This window comes from Canis lupus, chromosome 20 (assembly GCF_003254725.2).
Source record: "Canis lupus dingo isolate Sandy chromosome 20, ASM325472v2, whole genome shotgun sequence".
In the NCBI taxonomy this organism is placed as follows: domain Eukaryota; kingdom Metazoa; phylum Chordata; class Mammalia; order Carnivora; family Canidae; genus Canis; species Canis lupus.
The window spans coordinates 43498994-43515864 of NC_064262.1; the positions used below are offsets into that span (position 1 = coordinate 43498994).

Sequence of the window (16871 nt, forward strand, 5' to 3'; positions counted from 1 at the left end):
TCTGTCAAACCCTGCCTCTGTATATTCCTAACTGGCCTTGGGCAGCGTGTCTCCTCGTAATGTGGCAGGGGTGCTGTGAGCCTTAGAGACGCGCCAGGTAAGGTGCCTGAGGCTGCAGACTCAGTTCCGCAGCCAAATCCGGTAGGAGGCCCACAAGAAATCAGGTCTTGGGTGATCCACAAGTATGATTCCCTTGCAAAATAGGGCTCACAAGGGCTTCCTTGTGGGCCGGACAGCGAAGGGGGAGAGCGGACGGCTTCCCCAAGGGCGACCTCCGCGCCTGTAGACTAAAAGACTTGAAGGCTCGGCCTTGAGAGGGAGGAATTACCCGGGACAGTGGCCACAGGTCCCCGCGCCCTGGAGGGAGGGGCGGGCGCTGCGGCGGGAAGGGGAGGAGGAGGCAGAGGAGGGGACAGGCCGGGCCAGCTCGGGCTCCGGGGCGCAGGGCGGAGCCCAGGCCGGCCCGCCCGCGCGCAGGTGAGCTAGCCGGGGCGGAGCGCAGCGCAGCCCGTGCCAGGCCCGCGCGCCCGCGGCCGCCGCTCCGAGCCGATCTCCCGCCGAGGCCGAGGCGCCGCCGAGCCATGGGCGGCCAGAGGTGCGGGGTCGCGCTCGCGCTGCTGGGGGTCCTGCTGCTGGGCGCCGGGCGCCTGCCGCGCCGAGCCGGTGAGTGCGCTGCGGCCCGGGGTGGCGCGCAGCGGGGACGGGCCCCCGAGGAGGGGAGGAGGGGTCCCGCGGAGCCCAGGGATGCCGGGTCCGGGTGACGGCGACGCGGCCGGGACGCCCTGACTGGACGGCCAGGGTCCCCGGCACCGCCGGCTCCGGGGCGCGCCGCGTCGGGGGGTGGCCGTGCGCTCCTGGTTCCGAGCGCCGCGGCACCTGGGAGTGTCCCCGAGGCGGGGGAGCCCGGCGGGGGGGGGGGGGGGTGAGCGCCGCGCGCGCAGACGGCGCAGGAGGAAATAGGGTGCGTGCGCCCCGCCGAGCCCCGGGGACCTGCCGCGCGCCCGGGGCTTTACCTGGGGGCGCGGGGGCGGGCGCGGGGGCAGGCGCGGGGAGCGAGCCGTCCTGTCGCCCGGGCCGGGGAGGAGGTGCAAGACACCTGTGACTCGGCGCCCCGTAGCCCGGCGGATCCCCGCTTCCCCGGCCCGCGCTCTCCGTCCTCAGCTCCCCCGAAGTTCGGGAACTTTGATTTGAAAATGAAAGCGCGGGGCTGGGGAAGGCCGCCGGGCGTTGGTGCCTCGGGGGCGCCGCAGGCCCGCCGCGCCCCGCCCCGCCTCGGCCTCGGCGTCGGAGTCGGAGTCGCGCCTGCACTTTGCCCGCCGAAGGGGGTCGGCGAGGGGGCGCTCCCGAGGAGAGTGTGCGTTTCCAGTTATCCCGGTTGCGGGGAGGTGCCCTGCGGGTCCTGCGGGCATCGGAGCCACAAAGAACCTGGGGTCTCCGTGTAAGGACTTGAGGCCTCACTAGCGCAGGTGTTGTGGTTTTTAAAGAGCTGTCCAGGAAGCGATTATGGCCTTTGATTATTCTTTGCTGCACCTAAGGGGGGAGGGGGTGTAGTTGGCAGGAGGGTAGGTTAGTGTGAAATAAATTAAGGAACAAAAAGAAGAAGAAGAAAAAAAAAAAAAAAAACAACCAAGCGGGTGCGCTGAGCTTTGGCGTTCTGGCACCTGCCACCATCATACACCCACGGGAAGGCTTCCTGGTTCCTTCCTCCGACAGCATCGGGGTGACATTGCTGCACATTCCATAGAACGTCTTAAGGCCTCATTTAAAACCTGGTGCACGGATGCATGTTTACTGTAATACACGTTCCCCGTCAGCCTTAACTTTCCAGATTTCCTTTGGAGACGAAAATCAGTTTAAGAATAAAGAGGTGATTTCGCTAGTGAAAACATGTGGCCTTGTGTGTGAGAGAAGGAAAAAATACATGTGTCCAATCGCACTTGGGAGCTGTGCTGAAACTCGGGATGGTTTGAGAGGTTTTGCATGGTCTGTGACAACCAGAACTCCTCCGGTAGGAATGTGGTGTAAATTAAGGCATTACTCATGACAAAGAGGACAGGCTGGCCCCGACTGGCCTCTGTGAATGCGCCTCCTCTGCTCCCCTGTGGCCTGGAGAGGCTGCCATCTTGGTCTCCAGAAGCTCCCGCAGAGTCCCTTCCTTCCAGGAAGTTCCTGACGTTCAGGGTGTAAACACCGGGAGGCCTAGGAACCACCCGCTCACTTTCTTAAATCCTTCCTGTGGTCCCCAGACCTGGCTCTGTGTGGCCAGGTCACTGGGCCGAACTGAGGGCTGCGTCTTGGAGGTTAGAGCTGTTGTGGGGTGCAGGGGCCTTGCCTGAGGTCCTGCAGCTGGCCTAAGGGGTTCCGGGCCTTTGAGGAGTCACTGGAGTCTGTCCAGAAAAGGTGGAGAAAGCCAGAGAGCCCCGCACAGTGGATTGGTTTTTTAAATCTCTGAACTTTCCACGCAAAGACTCAGCAGAGTGAAAGTGAACTTGGTGTCCCTGCAGAGCTGAACCGCAGAGGGGTGTCTGTGTCTCAGGGTGCTGTGTTTGGGTGGGTTTGGTGTAACCAGCTGCTCTCCCACTTCCACGAGTGAAGAACTGGTTGAGCTGGAGTCATAACCTTGTTAAAACCTCAACCGGGGTGGCTTTTTGAGCACTGCGGAGGTACCAGAGTCTGGGCCAGCGACCCCATTCTTGCCGCCATTGTTTTTTGTCAGAACTGTGAGTAGACGTCAAGGCATGTGTTCACTCACCCTGGATGAGTGTGTGTTCATCATTCTTCAGATTCAAATGAGGAGCTGGCAGCTGTTGTCTGGAATGTGTAACTGGTAGGACCGAGCAGTCTCCCTCACCCCCACGGATCTCCGTGACTTACGGTCACAGACGCGGCTCTGCTGACTGTGGGGATGTGCTCTGGTGCTGGCCCATCGGCCTCCGGGCTCCCCTCAGATGCTGCCATTTTGTCTCGAAGACCTGCCCTGCCCCCACGCGTGCTCCTCTGGGGGTTCTCCCAGGCTCTCAAGGTAGGGGAAGGAAGTTGAAAACAGCAATTACAATGTTTCAAGTAATATATACTTATTGTAGAAAAATTGGTAAAAAGTATAACCAAAGTAAAAAATAATAATCTGTGAGCAAAGCACCTTGGTCACTTTGGTGCAATCTTATCATCTGTGTGTGTGTGTGTGTGTGTGTGTAAAGCCAAAACTGGGGCCATCCATCGTGTGGCTTTAACTAGTCCCCCATCATTGGACATGTAGGTTGCTTTCCACTTTTCCTGCTAAAAAGACAGAACATGTCCGACGATAGGGGACTACTTGTATCAAGTTTGATAAGACATTAAAAATTACGTAGCACAGTTCATATACTGACATAAAATGGTGTCATCTTTGTGTTGTCGAAGTTATAAAATAGTATAAGCTGGATAATCCCATTTTGATATATCTGAGAACAGGTTCTTGTTTACTATATGATTCTGCACTTTCTCGATGATTCTGTCCCACTGAAACTCTAGAAATGGAATTCCCGGCGTGAAAAGTAGAGAAAATGTTAGGGAGGTTGGACGCCTCCTCCCCTTTGGCCCTGTGGTGAGCTCATCCTGTGGTCCTGGTGTACGTTCCAGCCCGCGTGTGCGAGTGTGTGGTTTCCACACTCGCAGGCTATCCTCACTGTTTCAGTGACATCTATGGAAGAAGCCTTTTCCTCCCTCTAGTTCAGCAAGCAGGGTCTGACAGTGTTGGCAGATGTTCAAGAATCTTAGGGGCACCCCAGCTAGATGGTACTAATAGTCCAGCAGTGGTTTTTGTTGTTGTTGTTGTTGTTGTTTTGCCAAAAACTAACCAAACAAACAAAAACCCAGGGGTGCCTGGGTGGCTCAGTCGGTTAAGTGTCTGCCTTTCATTTCAGGTGATGATCTCAGGGTCCTGGGATCAAGCCCTGTTCAACAGGGAGTCTGCCTCTCTCTCTCTCCCTCTGCCCTTCCCCCCACTTGTCTGCACTCTCTCTCTCTCTCTCTCTCTCTCTCTCAAATAAATAAATAAAATCTTAAAAAAAAAAACCCAGAACTGAATCCCCTGGCTTATAACACAAGTCTTACCTAGGACTCTGACTTGGGTTTAGGTCGGGGAGGGGATGGAGTTTGCTGGTCAGAAGGATTCCTGATTGAGCTCAAGGTAGGTGGGGCGGTAGGGGTGACAGGACCCCTGATGTGTGAGACCCATGGCTAAGGCTCTCCACCTGAGTGATTAAGAAAAGTTCATACCCTCTAATTATCATTCTAAATTATAAAAATTATCCCACAATCAAATTATTTCAAACCACTTCCGACAGCCTTGTAATTAGCCCTTCACCTTCTCCCAGGCAGCTGGCAACGTTCTAGACAAGCAGGCTAGGAGAGCCAAGTTTGCTACCTCATCTCCCTTTAGCCTTGGGTTTGTATTCAGTACATCATTTTTTAAAATCACTAACTACTACTTGTCATAGCTAACACATATTGAGCATCTGCTCTGTGCCAGCCACTCTTCTGAATATTTTATATGTCAGCATGGCTTGCTTACCATCAGTAAGTAATTCATTCTTTAAAACCAGGCATTCTGCATGAAAATACTAACTGATGCCCTATGTTTCATTATTTCATATGGGAAAAACAATAACAACCCAATGCACGACAACCTAACCCCACACACACACAGTGTCCAAAAGCATAATGAAACACAGAAAGACACCCATCTATAATTAACACCCAATTTTATTCAGTGTGAAATACATAAGACATCACTTCCGGATTGCCAAACCGTGTATATGGTTCTTTGCAGACAGCTGCTTTGTGTGTAGGAGCTTGCTGTACCCCCGCCCCACAGGCACTCGGGGCATCTCCACTAGATCCTGACACTCCACCTATTGTATTTGCATTGTAGATTGAGACCTTCTGAGTTCCATTTTGTTTAAAATGTTGTGTTTGAATCTGTAAATATTCATGTTTCCTCTATAGACACCCAGAAAGAACTATGATGGAGGAAACAAGGTTTGAGTAATAACAACTCCTCTGCTTTCTCCTGAGAAAATGTAAATTGAGGAGGTGCTCTTGAGTAAACCTGCTAGTGTTTTACCTCTCCATCCTCAAGCAAGTACCCCCATGAAGACCCCTGTATTGAGCACAGAGAGGTCAAGTAACTTGCCCAGGGTTACCCAGCTGGTAGGTAGTGGTGCTGAGATGGCAGCCCAGGTAGCCGGACTGCAGAGCCCAGCTCCTGTCACTGGTGTGCCGTAACCCCTTTGCACAGTGGGGCTCCTGAAGGCAGCATTCGCTAGTGCTCTCAGAGGACTACACATCTGCGCTCCAGACGTGTCTTTTCATTTAAAACAAAACAAGCAACGCTTATCAAGTGCTGTGTTCATATTTGTTCTGGGGATGTGTATGTGCTTTTAATATTCAAAGAATTTAAGGACTGTGCTTTGAAAACACCTGGACATGGTAACAAAAATTCAAAGAGTAGGAAAGGGCACATGGGAAGAAGTACGTCCCTGTCCACCACCGACCCCAGGCTTTCTCGCAGAGGCAGCCATGGTTTCCTGTGCATTGTTCTTGAGCTATTCTATGCGTGTACACACTTACAAATGTATGTGCCTCCCTTCTTTACACAGCAGGAGCATAACCATAGTATATGGGATAGGATATGTCTCACATGCTGCTTGATTTTGTTCATCTTTTGTGATTTTGTCCATCCCGTGCTCACTCCAGATTAGAACACATTCTTTTTGCCGGTTGCATAATATTCCTTGTCATGGGTGCACCATGATATATTTCACCAGCCCCTGACTGGTAGGTTGTTTCCAGTCTTTTGTTCTTATTTATTTAATTTTTTTTTAAGATTTTACTTATTTATTTGAGAGAGAGAGAGAGAGAGAGAGCGTGTGAGCAGAGGGAGGGAAAAGCAGACTCCCCACTGAGTGTGGAGCCTAACGTGAGGCTTGATCCCAGAACCCTGAGATCATGACCTGAGCCAAAGGCTTAACCCACTGGGCCAGCCAGGCACCCTGGTCTTTTATTTTTATAAACAGAGCTTCAGTGACCGTACTTGCAGTTGACTTCATTAGGCATATAGACAAGTTAACCTGTGAGTGAAATTCCTGGAGGAGGGAATTACTGGGTCAAAGGATTTGTATAGAAAGTATCAAAGAACAAATGGAGCGAAGTGAGTAACAGAAGTGAGATAACCTGCCCAGGGTCACAGCTAATGAGTGGTGGCTCGGATCTGTGAATCTGGGCAGACTTGTTCCAGAGTGCAGACTCGGTACCTCCCCACGCTGGGGTTTACTCCTTCCTTTAGTCTTTCCAGTTCAAACTAACCATAAGTTTTAGGGGAGAGAAACGTTTTTAACTTCCTTCTAAGTATCTACTTTCCCCTAAGCACTCAGCCTGCCAGGAGTCCTGCAGATAGTGGCTCTGATAGCACCTCATGTTGACACTGAAGAGTGATTTGTTTTTTACTGACTTTTTCATAGGTGAGTCTCATGGTTAAGGTATAACACACTCTAAGCTGCTGTAACACAAAAACCCAAACATGGGTAATGCCTTGACCACATCAGGTGTGTATTTATTGCTCATCTAAGATCCCAAACAGGGGATCTTCTCCAAGCAGTGATGAGAACCCAGACTCCTTCACCTTCTGGCTCATCCACATCAAACTGATGGAAGACAGAGGACTGCAAAGTGGCTCACGTGGGAGGGTTTTATGGCCTGAGCGTGGGGGTTGTTTCACATCCTTTGTGCTGCCTTTCTCTTGGCTAGAACTCAGTGGCATGGCCCCATCCCCCTGGAAAGGAGACAGAAATGTAGTCCAGATGTGACCCTGGAAGAAGTTAGCCTTGTCCAATTGGCAAGGCAGTGGGCAGGGTAGGAAGAGTACCAGACTTAAGAGTCAGGGGCGCATGGTGGTGACCTCAAGTCTTGTTAACGGTGAGCTTTCAGACATGAAAAAGTTGCCTCGTCTCTCCAGGTCCCGGTTTTCCAATCTTTAATGTAGGGATTTGGACCATGAAGAGGAAGCACCAGCCCTAATGTTGTATGATCTGATTTAAACCAAAGCTGATCTGTGGACTCCTGGAGATCCCTGAGTTGGAGGAACAGATCAGACCGGTTCATATCCAACCCCCATGAGTTTAGCGGGTGGAACTGACTGGCACATGGCTGGCATTTAATAAATTATGTGTGGAATGAATAGACGGGTACTCCAAGTCAACTCTCAAGCGAGTCTTTTTAGGAGGCAACAAGCTCCAGAAGTTAGATGACTTCTTTGGGTCACATTGTTGGAAGGAGCTGAGGGCCGGAAGTAGTTTTTTTTTTTAAGATTTTGTTTATTTATCCATGAGAGACACACACAGAGAGGCAGAGACATAGGCAGAGGGAGAAGCAGGCTCCATGGAGGGAGCCCGATGTGGGACTCGATCCTGGGACTCTGGGATCAGGCCCTGAGCCAAAGACAGATGCTCAACCCCTGAGACACCCAGGTGTCCCAAGGGCCAGAAGTTCTAAACCTTGGGTCTTCTGGCTCCAGATCCAAGGCAGATCACACAGAAGGGGAGGAAGAGGAGGCTCGGTCCTGGAGAGTAGAAAACAAGAGAATGTGGATTGACAGAGAGAACCATAGCTCTCTGTGTTCCTGCAGAGGGTAGAGGAGACCTCCCTAGTGATCCAGGTCCTCGGTCTCTCACCAGGACCTGGGGCCTTCACTGCATAGAACATGTGCTAAGTCTCTGCTGGTCCCCTGAAACCTGTGCTCAGGAAGCAGTGGGTGGGGTTGGCAGTGGATCCACCGAATGCAAACTCCCTCCTGGAAACTTGCCAGGGAATCACCAGAAAATGATGAGGACTTGCTTGTGATGCAGTGAAGGAAGCAGGAAGTAAAGTTGTGTGCGTGTGTGTTTGTGTGTGCATGTGCACGCAAACATGACTCATGTCATCTTACTATCTTTCTGTCCATCTTATGTGAGCTCAGGAAAAGAGACTGGAAGGAAAGAAGTCCCACCATGAAGTGCCTGGCCTCTCGTGGTGGCTCAGCACAGTCCCCCTCTGTGGACGGTTTGCTGGTGGCAGTAATGATTGTGACAAGGACTTTGTATTGTCCTGTATGTTCTCCCCATTTTAGCCATATTGCCCCCACAGTATCCTAACTGGGTGGTTTGGTTTGCTTTGGTTTTCTCTAAATAGTGATCCTGGAATCTGTGAGAGAACACAATAGAACATCAGAATTTGCCTTACAGAGATGAGCTTCACAAACTTGTATGAAATTAAAAGTTCTTTCTTCAACTGCTAGACTTACAAAAAGTAATCTGCCCTTCTCGAATCTCTCCTGAGCAGAGGAGCCCAGGACCGGGGCACCTCTGACGGCCTTACTGGCCTGACTTTGCCCGGGAGGGGCTGTCCTCTTGCATCAGCCATCCAGTGCAAACACCACTCAGCACTATGACTCCAAAGCCATTACATGCCCCACTTCACAGGAGGAGCATCTTTAAGTAATAAATTTGGAAATATCTTGAAAGAATAAAATAAAACCCTTCCATAAACACAGACGATGTAGCTTTCTTTAAGTTTTAAGTGAAGTGCAGATACTTCTGACCCTCCGTGACAGAAGATCAGAGGATTCTGGGTGAAATATGCCATTTCTACAAAAATATGCGAAGTACCAATCTGCTGCCTGTGTCTGGGATGATAGAACATAGTCTCCAGAAATGAGTTTCATCAAATTTTATGAGTCCCAAAAATCACATGGAGCATAAGTTAAGCTGTTGTTTTGGGTGTCGGGTCTGCCACGTGGCCATGCACGATACCACACAGAGCTTGAAGCCACAAGGAGCCTTCTGTAGCACTCAATAATGTGTGGTCCAGCTGGGAGCTGGCCTGGGATAGTGTCTGTCCAGGCACATGCTGTTCATCCAAACAGATACCTTATCTTCTGCTGCTGATCTGGTGGAAGGAACATCAGGCTATTTCAAACAGAAATGTTTGGCTAAAAACAGCGTTGAACCTGAAAACCATTTGCAAATGTTTGGTGAGAGGTCCAGAGACATCATGAGGGATGCAGAGATAAAGGCCCTGATGGGAAGAGCTCGTGGCATCTCCTGGACCGAGATAGACACCTGGCTCTTGTGTGGAGTGGTACAGCACCATGGAGGTGAGGCCAAGAGCCAGCAGTGCAGTGGGAGGCACTCTTATATGTGCTGCTCCTGCTGGAAGCCTCTGCTTTGCTGGAGGCCTCCGACAGCTGCGAACACGGTCGTCAGGAGGATTCAGCAGTAGTGATGGGCTGTCCTCACTGCTGAGCGCCATGTGACAAGTCTGACTGGAGCTGGCCTTGAAGCATCTCCAAGTCATAAGCCCAGCACTGCTCAGTCACCATTGGCTTCTGGGTTCTTGCTCACCTCTGCATTTCTCACGTCCTCAGACCATGCATCCCCAAGGGCCCAGGAAACTGGCAGAGGGAGAGGGGAGCAGAGAAATGGAAGGATTTGAGCCAGAGGTCTTAATGGGCTCACAGTTACCTGCTGGCTTCTCAGAAGCAATCTCATTCAGACAAGCATTGGGATAGGGCAAAGCTTGGTTCAAATCCTGACTCCCCCACCTCCTAACTAAGTGGCTTGGGCTAGTTACTTAGCCTCCTTAAGACTCAATGTCCTCAGTTCCAGGGATCCCTGGGTGGCGCAGCGGTTTGGCGCCTGCCTTTGGCCCAGGGCGCGATCCTGGAGACCCGGGATCGAATCCCACGTCAGGCTCCCGGTGCATGGAGCCTGCTTCTCCCTCTGCCTGTGTCTCTGCCTCTCACTCTCTCTCTGTGACTATCCTAAATAAATAAATAAAATATTTAAAAAAAAAAAAAAAAAAAAAAGACTCAATGTCCTCAGTTCCAAACAGGGACCCAGCAGCACCTCGTGGGTAGCTGGAGGTTAGAATGAAATCATGTCTGTAAATCACTTAGCACCGGGTCTGGCCTGGAACAGATTCCTCAGCTAATGAGAATTGCTATTTCTTTGATTATTTGATTATTTGACTTGAGCCCAGGAAGAACTTGGAGATTTTTAAGAGCAGACAGTCTGGATGTAGCTACCAAGCCATAGCCTCTGTAACCAGGTCACTCGTGAGAGACATTTAGGTAGTTCTCAGGCCTCTGCTACCACATGCTGTGCTTGGGTTTCTATCCCAGCACAGTTGACTTTGGGCATGTGTGAGGGCATCTCATGGGAAGTGCCTAGCAGTGAAGCTGCTGGATTTAAAATTGAAAGAAGTCATTGTCAGTGACACTAGAACAAGTTTTTAAAAATTGCAAGTGAGCACCTACACACACATACACACATTGTATGTGTATTTCTTGTTAGCCAAGGAACTGACCAGACCAGTTTTATATAACTTTAATGCCATGCTCAATTACTCTGAGGAATGAATGAGAACACCCCAGTAGGCTTCTGAGGATTATAGCTATTCTTGTGAGCAGGTGTCATACCCCGAGACCTGCCAAGCTGTGGAAGCAGAGCTGGACCCCTGCCTTTAATCCCCTCCCAGAGATGAAGAATTACCCAACCAGCCTAGAAGTTGCTGACAATCTTATCAGGCACTTCAGCCTTGGGCTAAATCTATCAGGAGCAAGTTCTCAACTTGTCAGAACATGGAAGACGTTTTCAAATTGTAAACAGTGCTTGGGTCGTCTTACAGACCATCACTGAACACTTGCATCAACATCTTCCAGCCTCCCTGGTCTGTGCCTGTGTGGGGAATACAATCCAAGTTCAAGCCAGGACCCTGGGACCCAGGGAAGGTATGTGTCACTGGCACCTTGAAACTCTAGGTAAGCATCTAGATAAGCTCCTTGTCCTGGTAGCTAGAGACTGGGAAAAACCCAAATGTCCATCGTTAGAAGCCTGGTTAAATAGATCATGGTACATCGCAACAGTAGAATGCTATGTAGCCATTTAAGGCAATTGGGTAGCTTTTAATATACTGATGTGGAGTGACATCAAGATATATTATGGACAAAAAAAACGTAAGATTCAGAACAGTGAGTATAGCATGTTGCCTTTGGCAAAAGAAAATGAAATGAAATATAATCAGGGTGGCATATAGATATATCTTACATATTCACAGATTCCCTGTGTAAGGACACACAAGAAGCTGGTATCAGTGGTTGCGCCTGTAGATTCAAGATAAAAGTAAGGCTTTTTTACTGATCAAAAGACTCGTTTTTTCTTTGTGCTTCATGTATTATTTATATAAATGTAAAAGATATCTTTCAGCCTTATTAAGATATAAAATAAAGCTATAAAATTAAGCTCTAAAATACACGGCAGAAGATTCACCAATCACAATGGCACTATTCCATGAGTCCTGTCAAATGCAGGATAACATCCCTACCACCCTGCAAAGTTCCTCCAGACCCCTCTGCAGTCAATTTCCAGGCAACCATTGATTGGCCTTTAGCCTTCTATCACCAAAGTTTTCTTTAAAAATAATTTTAGGGCACTTGGGTGGTTCAGTCGGCTAAGCATCTGCCTTTGGCTCAGGTCATGGTCTCAGGGTCCTGGGATCCAGCCCCATATTGGGCTCCCTGCTCAGTGGGGAATCTGCTTCTCTCTCTTCCTCTGCCTGCCACTCCCCCTGCTTGTGCGCTCTTTCTCTGTCAAATAAATAAATAAAATCTTTTAAAAATAATAATAATTCTAAATTTAAAAAAATGCAAAGCCAGGTATGCATCAGCGATCAATAGTTTTGTTAAAAAACAGATCTTGTGGGCAGTCCGGGTGGCTCAGCGGTTTAGCGCTGCCTTCAGTCCAGGGCGTGATCCTAGAGACCTGGGATCGAGTCCCACGTCAGGCTCCCTGCATGGAGCCTGCTTCTCCCTCTGCCTGTGTCTCTGCCTCTCTCTCTCTCTCTCTCTTTCTCTCTATCTCTCATGAATAAATAAATAAAAATCTTAAATTAAAAAAAAGATTAAAAAAAAACAGATCTTGTGAATATAGATACTGTCTGCATGAAGCCTACAGTTGCTTCCTGCAAGAATTTGGTTGTGTAGAAAGATTGCAGTAAAGGACAGTAAAAATTCCTGTCACTAGGAATTAGGGAACTAATGACGAAAGCCACCTTCTCCACTTGGAGCAACTTTTCTTGAAGAGCAAATTGCTGCATTTCTCCCCCAATGCACTCTTAGAGTCTAGTACTGAGCAGGCCTAGAGAATTTGATTTTTGCCTAGGAAGTCTTTGAAAAATCTTGTCCAGCCTTAAGCCATTTAGTAATAAGTCCCAACCATTCCACAGACCTTGCAGGGCCCCTGTGCTAGATGGTAGATATACAGAGGTAGGAAACTTGAGTCCCTTGCTCTGCAGGGACTCACCATCTAAAAGGGATTCAAACATGTAAACTGGGGGCTGCAAATAAGAGGTCTCGGCTTGATGTGTTTTGAAATAAAGCTGAATCACTAAGTATTTAGTAGAGCATGCACCCTCTGATTCCGCAAATACTCCATGTTGGCTTTTCCTCATTTACTCTGCCTGCGGCCCAAAAGCTGAGTTTGAGACACTGTCCAATGTGATAAGTACACTTGAAAGATATATGTATAAAAACTGCAGTGAAGTTTGGGGATGGAGACTAGCTCTCATAGGCAGGAAAAGAGAAGGAGGAAGACAAGGTGTTCTGGTGTCTGAGGTCTGTGGGACATCACAACAAACCGTGAGGTTGGCTCTGTCATTCATTAACAATCCCACAGTGTTGTTTTGACATTTCCAGAGCAACCTTCCCACCAGTTAGCAAGACAACTTGCTAACTGATCCATTATCTGGAAAAATGTAATTAAAGGTGATCCTTCAACATCCAGATGGCCAACAGACACATGAAAAGATGCTCAATATCACTCGTCATCAGGGAAAGGCAAATCAAAACTACAGTGAAATACCACCTTACACCTATCAGAATGACTTAAATCAAAACCACGAGAAACGACAGGTGTTGGCGAGGATGCAGAGAAAGGGGAACCCTCTTGCACCGTTGGTGGGAATGCAAACTGGTGCAGCCACCCTGGAAAACAGTATGGAAGTCCCTCAAAAAGCTAAAAATAGAACTACCCTAGGATCCAGCAATCATACTACTAGGTATTCACCCAAACAATACAAAAGCGCTAATTCAAAGAGATACAAGCACCCTGATGTTTACAGCAGTAGTATCTACAACAGCTAAATTATGGAAGCAGCTCAAGTATCCATCGATTGATAAATAGGTAAAGAAGATATGGTAGAGATATAGATATCTATAGATACCACACACACAATGGAATATTACTCAGTCATAAAAAAGAGTGAAATCTTGCCATTTACAAAACATTGATGGAGCTAGAGAATACCATGTTAAGTGAAATAAGTCAGCCAGGGAAAGACAAATACCGTATGATTTCACTCATATGTGGAATTTAAAAAACAAAACAAACAAGCAAAGGGGAAAGAAAAAAAGAGAGAGACACACCAAGAAAGAGACTCTACTATAGAGAATAAACTGATGGTTACCAGAGGGAAGGGGAGGTGGGGGGCGGGGGGGAATGAGTGAAGTAGGTGAAGGGGATTAAGGAGCGCATTTGTCTCGATGAGCACCCAGTATTGTATGGAAGTGTTAAACCACTATATTGTATACCTGCAACTAATATTACACTATGCGTTAACTAACTGGAATTTTAAAACTTTAAAAAAAAATCATGATCCTTCAATGTATGATTTATAACTGGAACCAGCTCTAGGAGCAAAACAAAATGTAGTTGAATGAGGATTAAATGCCCTGTTGCTCTGGGAATTTCTAGCTGGTTTTGTTCCCATCCTCCTCTTACTTCCTGATAATAACACTTAACAGTAGGATCAACTCCTGTTGTACGGAAGGAATGTGGCTCATGAAATGCAAAGTGCTCAGAACCACAGTGTCTTCTCTCCCTTTCAGGAATAACCATCTGCTTTTTTCTTCCACCTGCCAACACAATGTGTTTTGGGGCCAGGCTCCTCAAAACCCTCATCTTGGTATTCTTGATCCCTCAATGCTGTTTTTTTATCTCCCTGAATGTTTAGCATGATTACCTTAAGATCACTGGCTAGTCCCAATACTGGCACTGTCCAGGTGTCAATACACCTAGCCTTGTTGATGTAACTTTTTCCATGATGGTTGAACCCCTATAATATCCATTCTTATTGGTTTAAGACCTGCCATGTCAATATCTTCTGTAACATACCTCCTTGTGGACATAACACTTTTCCGTAACAACCACCGTTCTCTTATAGTGGTCCTCCTCAGTGATGAGACATCTTCCATAATCTTGTTGACACCTCCTATAATCACCACCTTCTGATGTAATGATGTAATGTATCCTATAATGGCCCTCCTCATTGACATAACACTTCTTGGAAGCTGTCCTAGCCCCAAGGTGAGGAAAACATATGCCTGTCTGGCCCCAAAGATTTCCGGGAATGTGCAGCCTTCCTTCACTGAGCTATTTTACCCTGGGCCACCTGGTGTGCCAAAGAAATCACTTTATTGACCTGGCCTGTGGTCATTTGAGATAGCCTCATCCAGAGACTTGTGTTGACACCCCCTTACCCTTTAAGAATGCTGGAAACATCAATAACAGCAAGAGGCACTGATCCCTAATCACTAAAATGAGAGATTCAAACAGAAGGTTGTATTCCCTGTAGGCTGCCCTGGCTTCTGCAATGGTGATACATGCACTCTCTCTAGTTATATCCCCATGAATAACCAAGAGTTTGGGCTTTTGCAGTCAAGAAACTGGTAGACCTAAGGCCCCCCAAAAATCCATTTCACCCCCCCTCTCAGCTGCCACTTGGTGACAGCTGACATCCCCTGGCTGCACATGCTGCTGTCTGTCCTTCTGGTTGCAGCAAGGTTGGAGTGAGGGGTGAGTCAGCTGGTGGTCACCCTCCAGACTGTGATAAACACAGAGTAGATCCCTGCCAGAGTATCAGGAATAAAGGTAGGGAAGGAGGTGGTAAGATGTCAGAGATGGCAGGGTGAGTGGACATCATTCTTTGCCTAGGACTTGTCATTCATGAGGAGAATTGGGATCAGGGCTCTGAGGGGCAAAATGACAGGCCAAGAAAGGGGCTCAAACGGGGCAAACAGGCTTGTTTTGGATGACTAGGCTCCTGCCTACCTATAGAACACAGCCTGTGTCACAGGGGCCTGGACACCAGGGCAAAGGGTAGTGTTGATATTCAGAGTGGGTGTTGGAAAAGCAAACATGACACTTCTCTCTGTGTTGGTGGTGCTGAGTGCTATAACTGAAGCAGACCCCTCCCTGGACGGGGTTGGGGCAAATGCTTGGTTTACCCCAAACCTACCCAGCAGCCTGTGACCTTGAGTGTGATATCTTGGAGTAGCAGGCATGCCTGGGCTTTGGAGTCAGGCAGTCCTGGGTTTGAATCTCAGCAATGCATCTTCCCAGCTGTGAATGTGAACAGTTTACCAAAAGGATATATAGAGAAAGTACCCAGTACGTGGCAAATATTGAACACATGAAGGTGGTAAGTTATTGCCATCATTCCCAGAGGCCACCCTCCACCAGCCCTTAGCTTTGGCCAGCCCCTACACAGCCTAACATTTCTGGACTCTTGGGGTGTTAGGGACAGGCTTCCCGCTGGCTCTCTCCTTGGTTTCTGGGTTTCATCAGAGGATACTCTTCTTACTCTTGCTCTGCCCACTGGGCCAGGTGAGATGACCAGTCATTAGCTCTCTTGACCACATCATCACCTTCCCTCTGACCCACTCACCTGTCTCCCTGTCACCTTCCAGCATCTGGACACTAAAGTTTTACAGTAAATACAATGTGTTTGGACATCCTCATTGATGTACACTTCCAGACAAGCAGTCCACTTGACAAGTACCATAATGGTAACTCAGCTCAGAAGGGAAAGCTCCAGAGCACCTGAGTGCTTCAATTGGTTGAGCATCTGACTCTTGATTTTGGCTCAGGTCATGATCTCAGGATTGTGAGTTTGAGCCTTATATCAGGCTCTGCACTTAGCAGAGTCTTCTTCTCTCCCTCTGCCCTCCCTGCATACTCTCTCTCTTAAATAAATAAATCGAAGAAGAAGAAGAAGAAGAAGAAGAAGAAGAAGAAGAAGAAGAAGAAGAAGAAGAAGAAGGAGAAGAAGAAGAAGAAGAAAGAAAAAGAAAAAGAAGAAGAGGAGGAGGAGGAAAAAAAGAAGAATGTATGTGGGGTTTATTTGTGGGTAGTGGAAGGATGAGTACTCTCTTCCCTTTTTTATTTTTTACCACAATTAAGTGAAGCACCCCTATGGTCCCAAGCCTTGCTTTGTAACATGTACCTACCAGCACATCTGCTTCCAACCCTACCCTCAAAGGAAGTCTTGGCACACCCCACAGCGTCCCTCCCACATGGATGCACAAGCCTAACTCATTGCACACCAGGTTCAGACCACTACTCAGGCTTCAATCAGAGCCCAACAGGTTTTCATCCTCCTTCTTCGGAGTTGAATAAACAACAGTTTGTTGGGGTGCCTGGGTGGCTCGGTGGTTTAGCGTCTGCCTTCAGCCCAGGGCATGATCCTGGAGTCCTGGGATTGAGTCCCACATCAGGCCCCCTGCATGAAGCCTGCTTCTCCCTCTATGTCTCTGTTTCTATTTGTGTCTCTCAGGAATAAATAAATAAAAATCTAAAAAAAAAAAAAAAAAAAACAGTTTGTTGTAGCCAGAAGTGTGAAACTCTGCAAGAGCCTAAGACCTGGAGGGCAGAGATTTTGAATTGTTTGTGGACAAGAGCTGGTACTCAGCACTCTGCAAGCACAAAGAGGGACTCAGAAGAGGTTTGGTGCATGCCCAGGAG

General features: G+C 48.3%; 1 protein-coding gene across 1 annotated transcript in view; it reads left to right on the plus strand.

Moving 5' to 3' along the window:
* Positions 1–440: 440 nt before the first annotated feature.
* Positions 441–16871, plus strand: part of CDCP1 (CUB domain containing protein 1) — a 58078-nt gene continuing 41647 nt past the window's right edge. The window contains exon 1 of the mRNA XM_025458238.3: positions 441–663. Within this exon, the coding sequence (XP_025314023.1) occupies positions 582–663 (82 nt within the window). The 5' untranslated portion in view covers positions 441–581. The remainder of the gene's footprint in view (positions 664–16871) is intronic.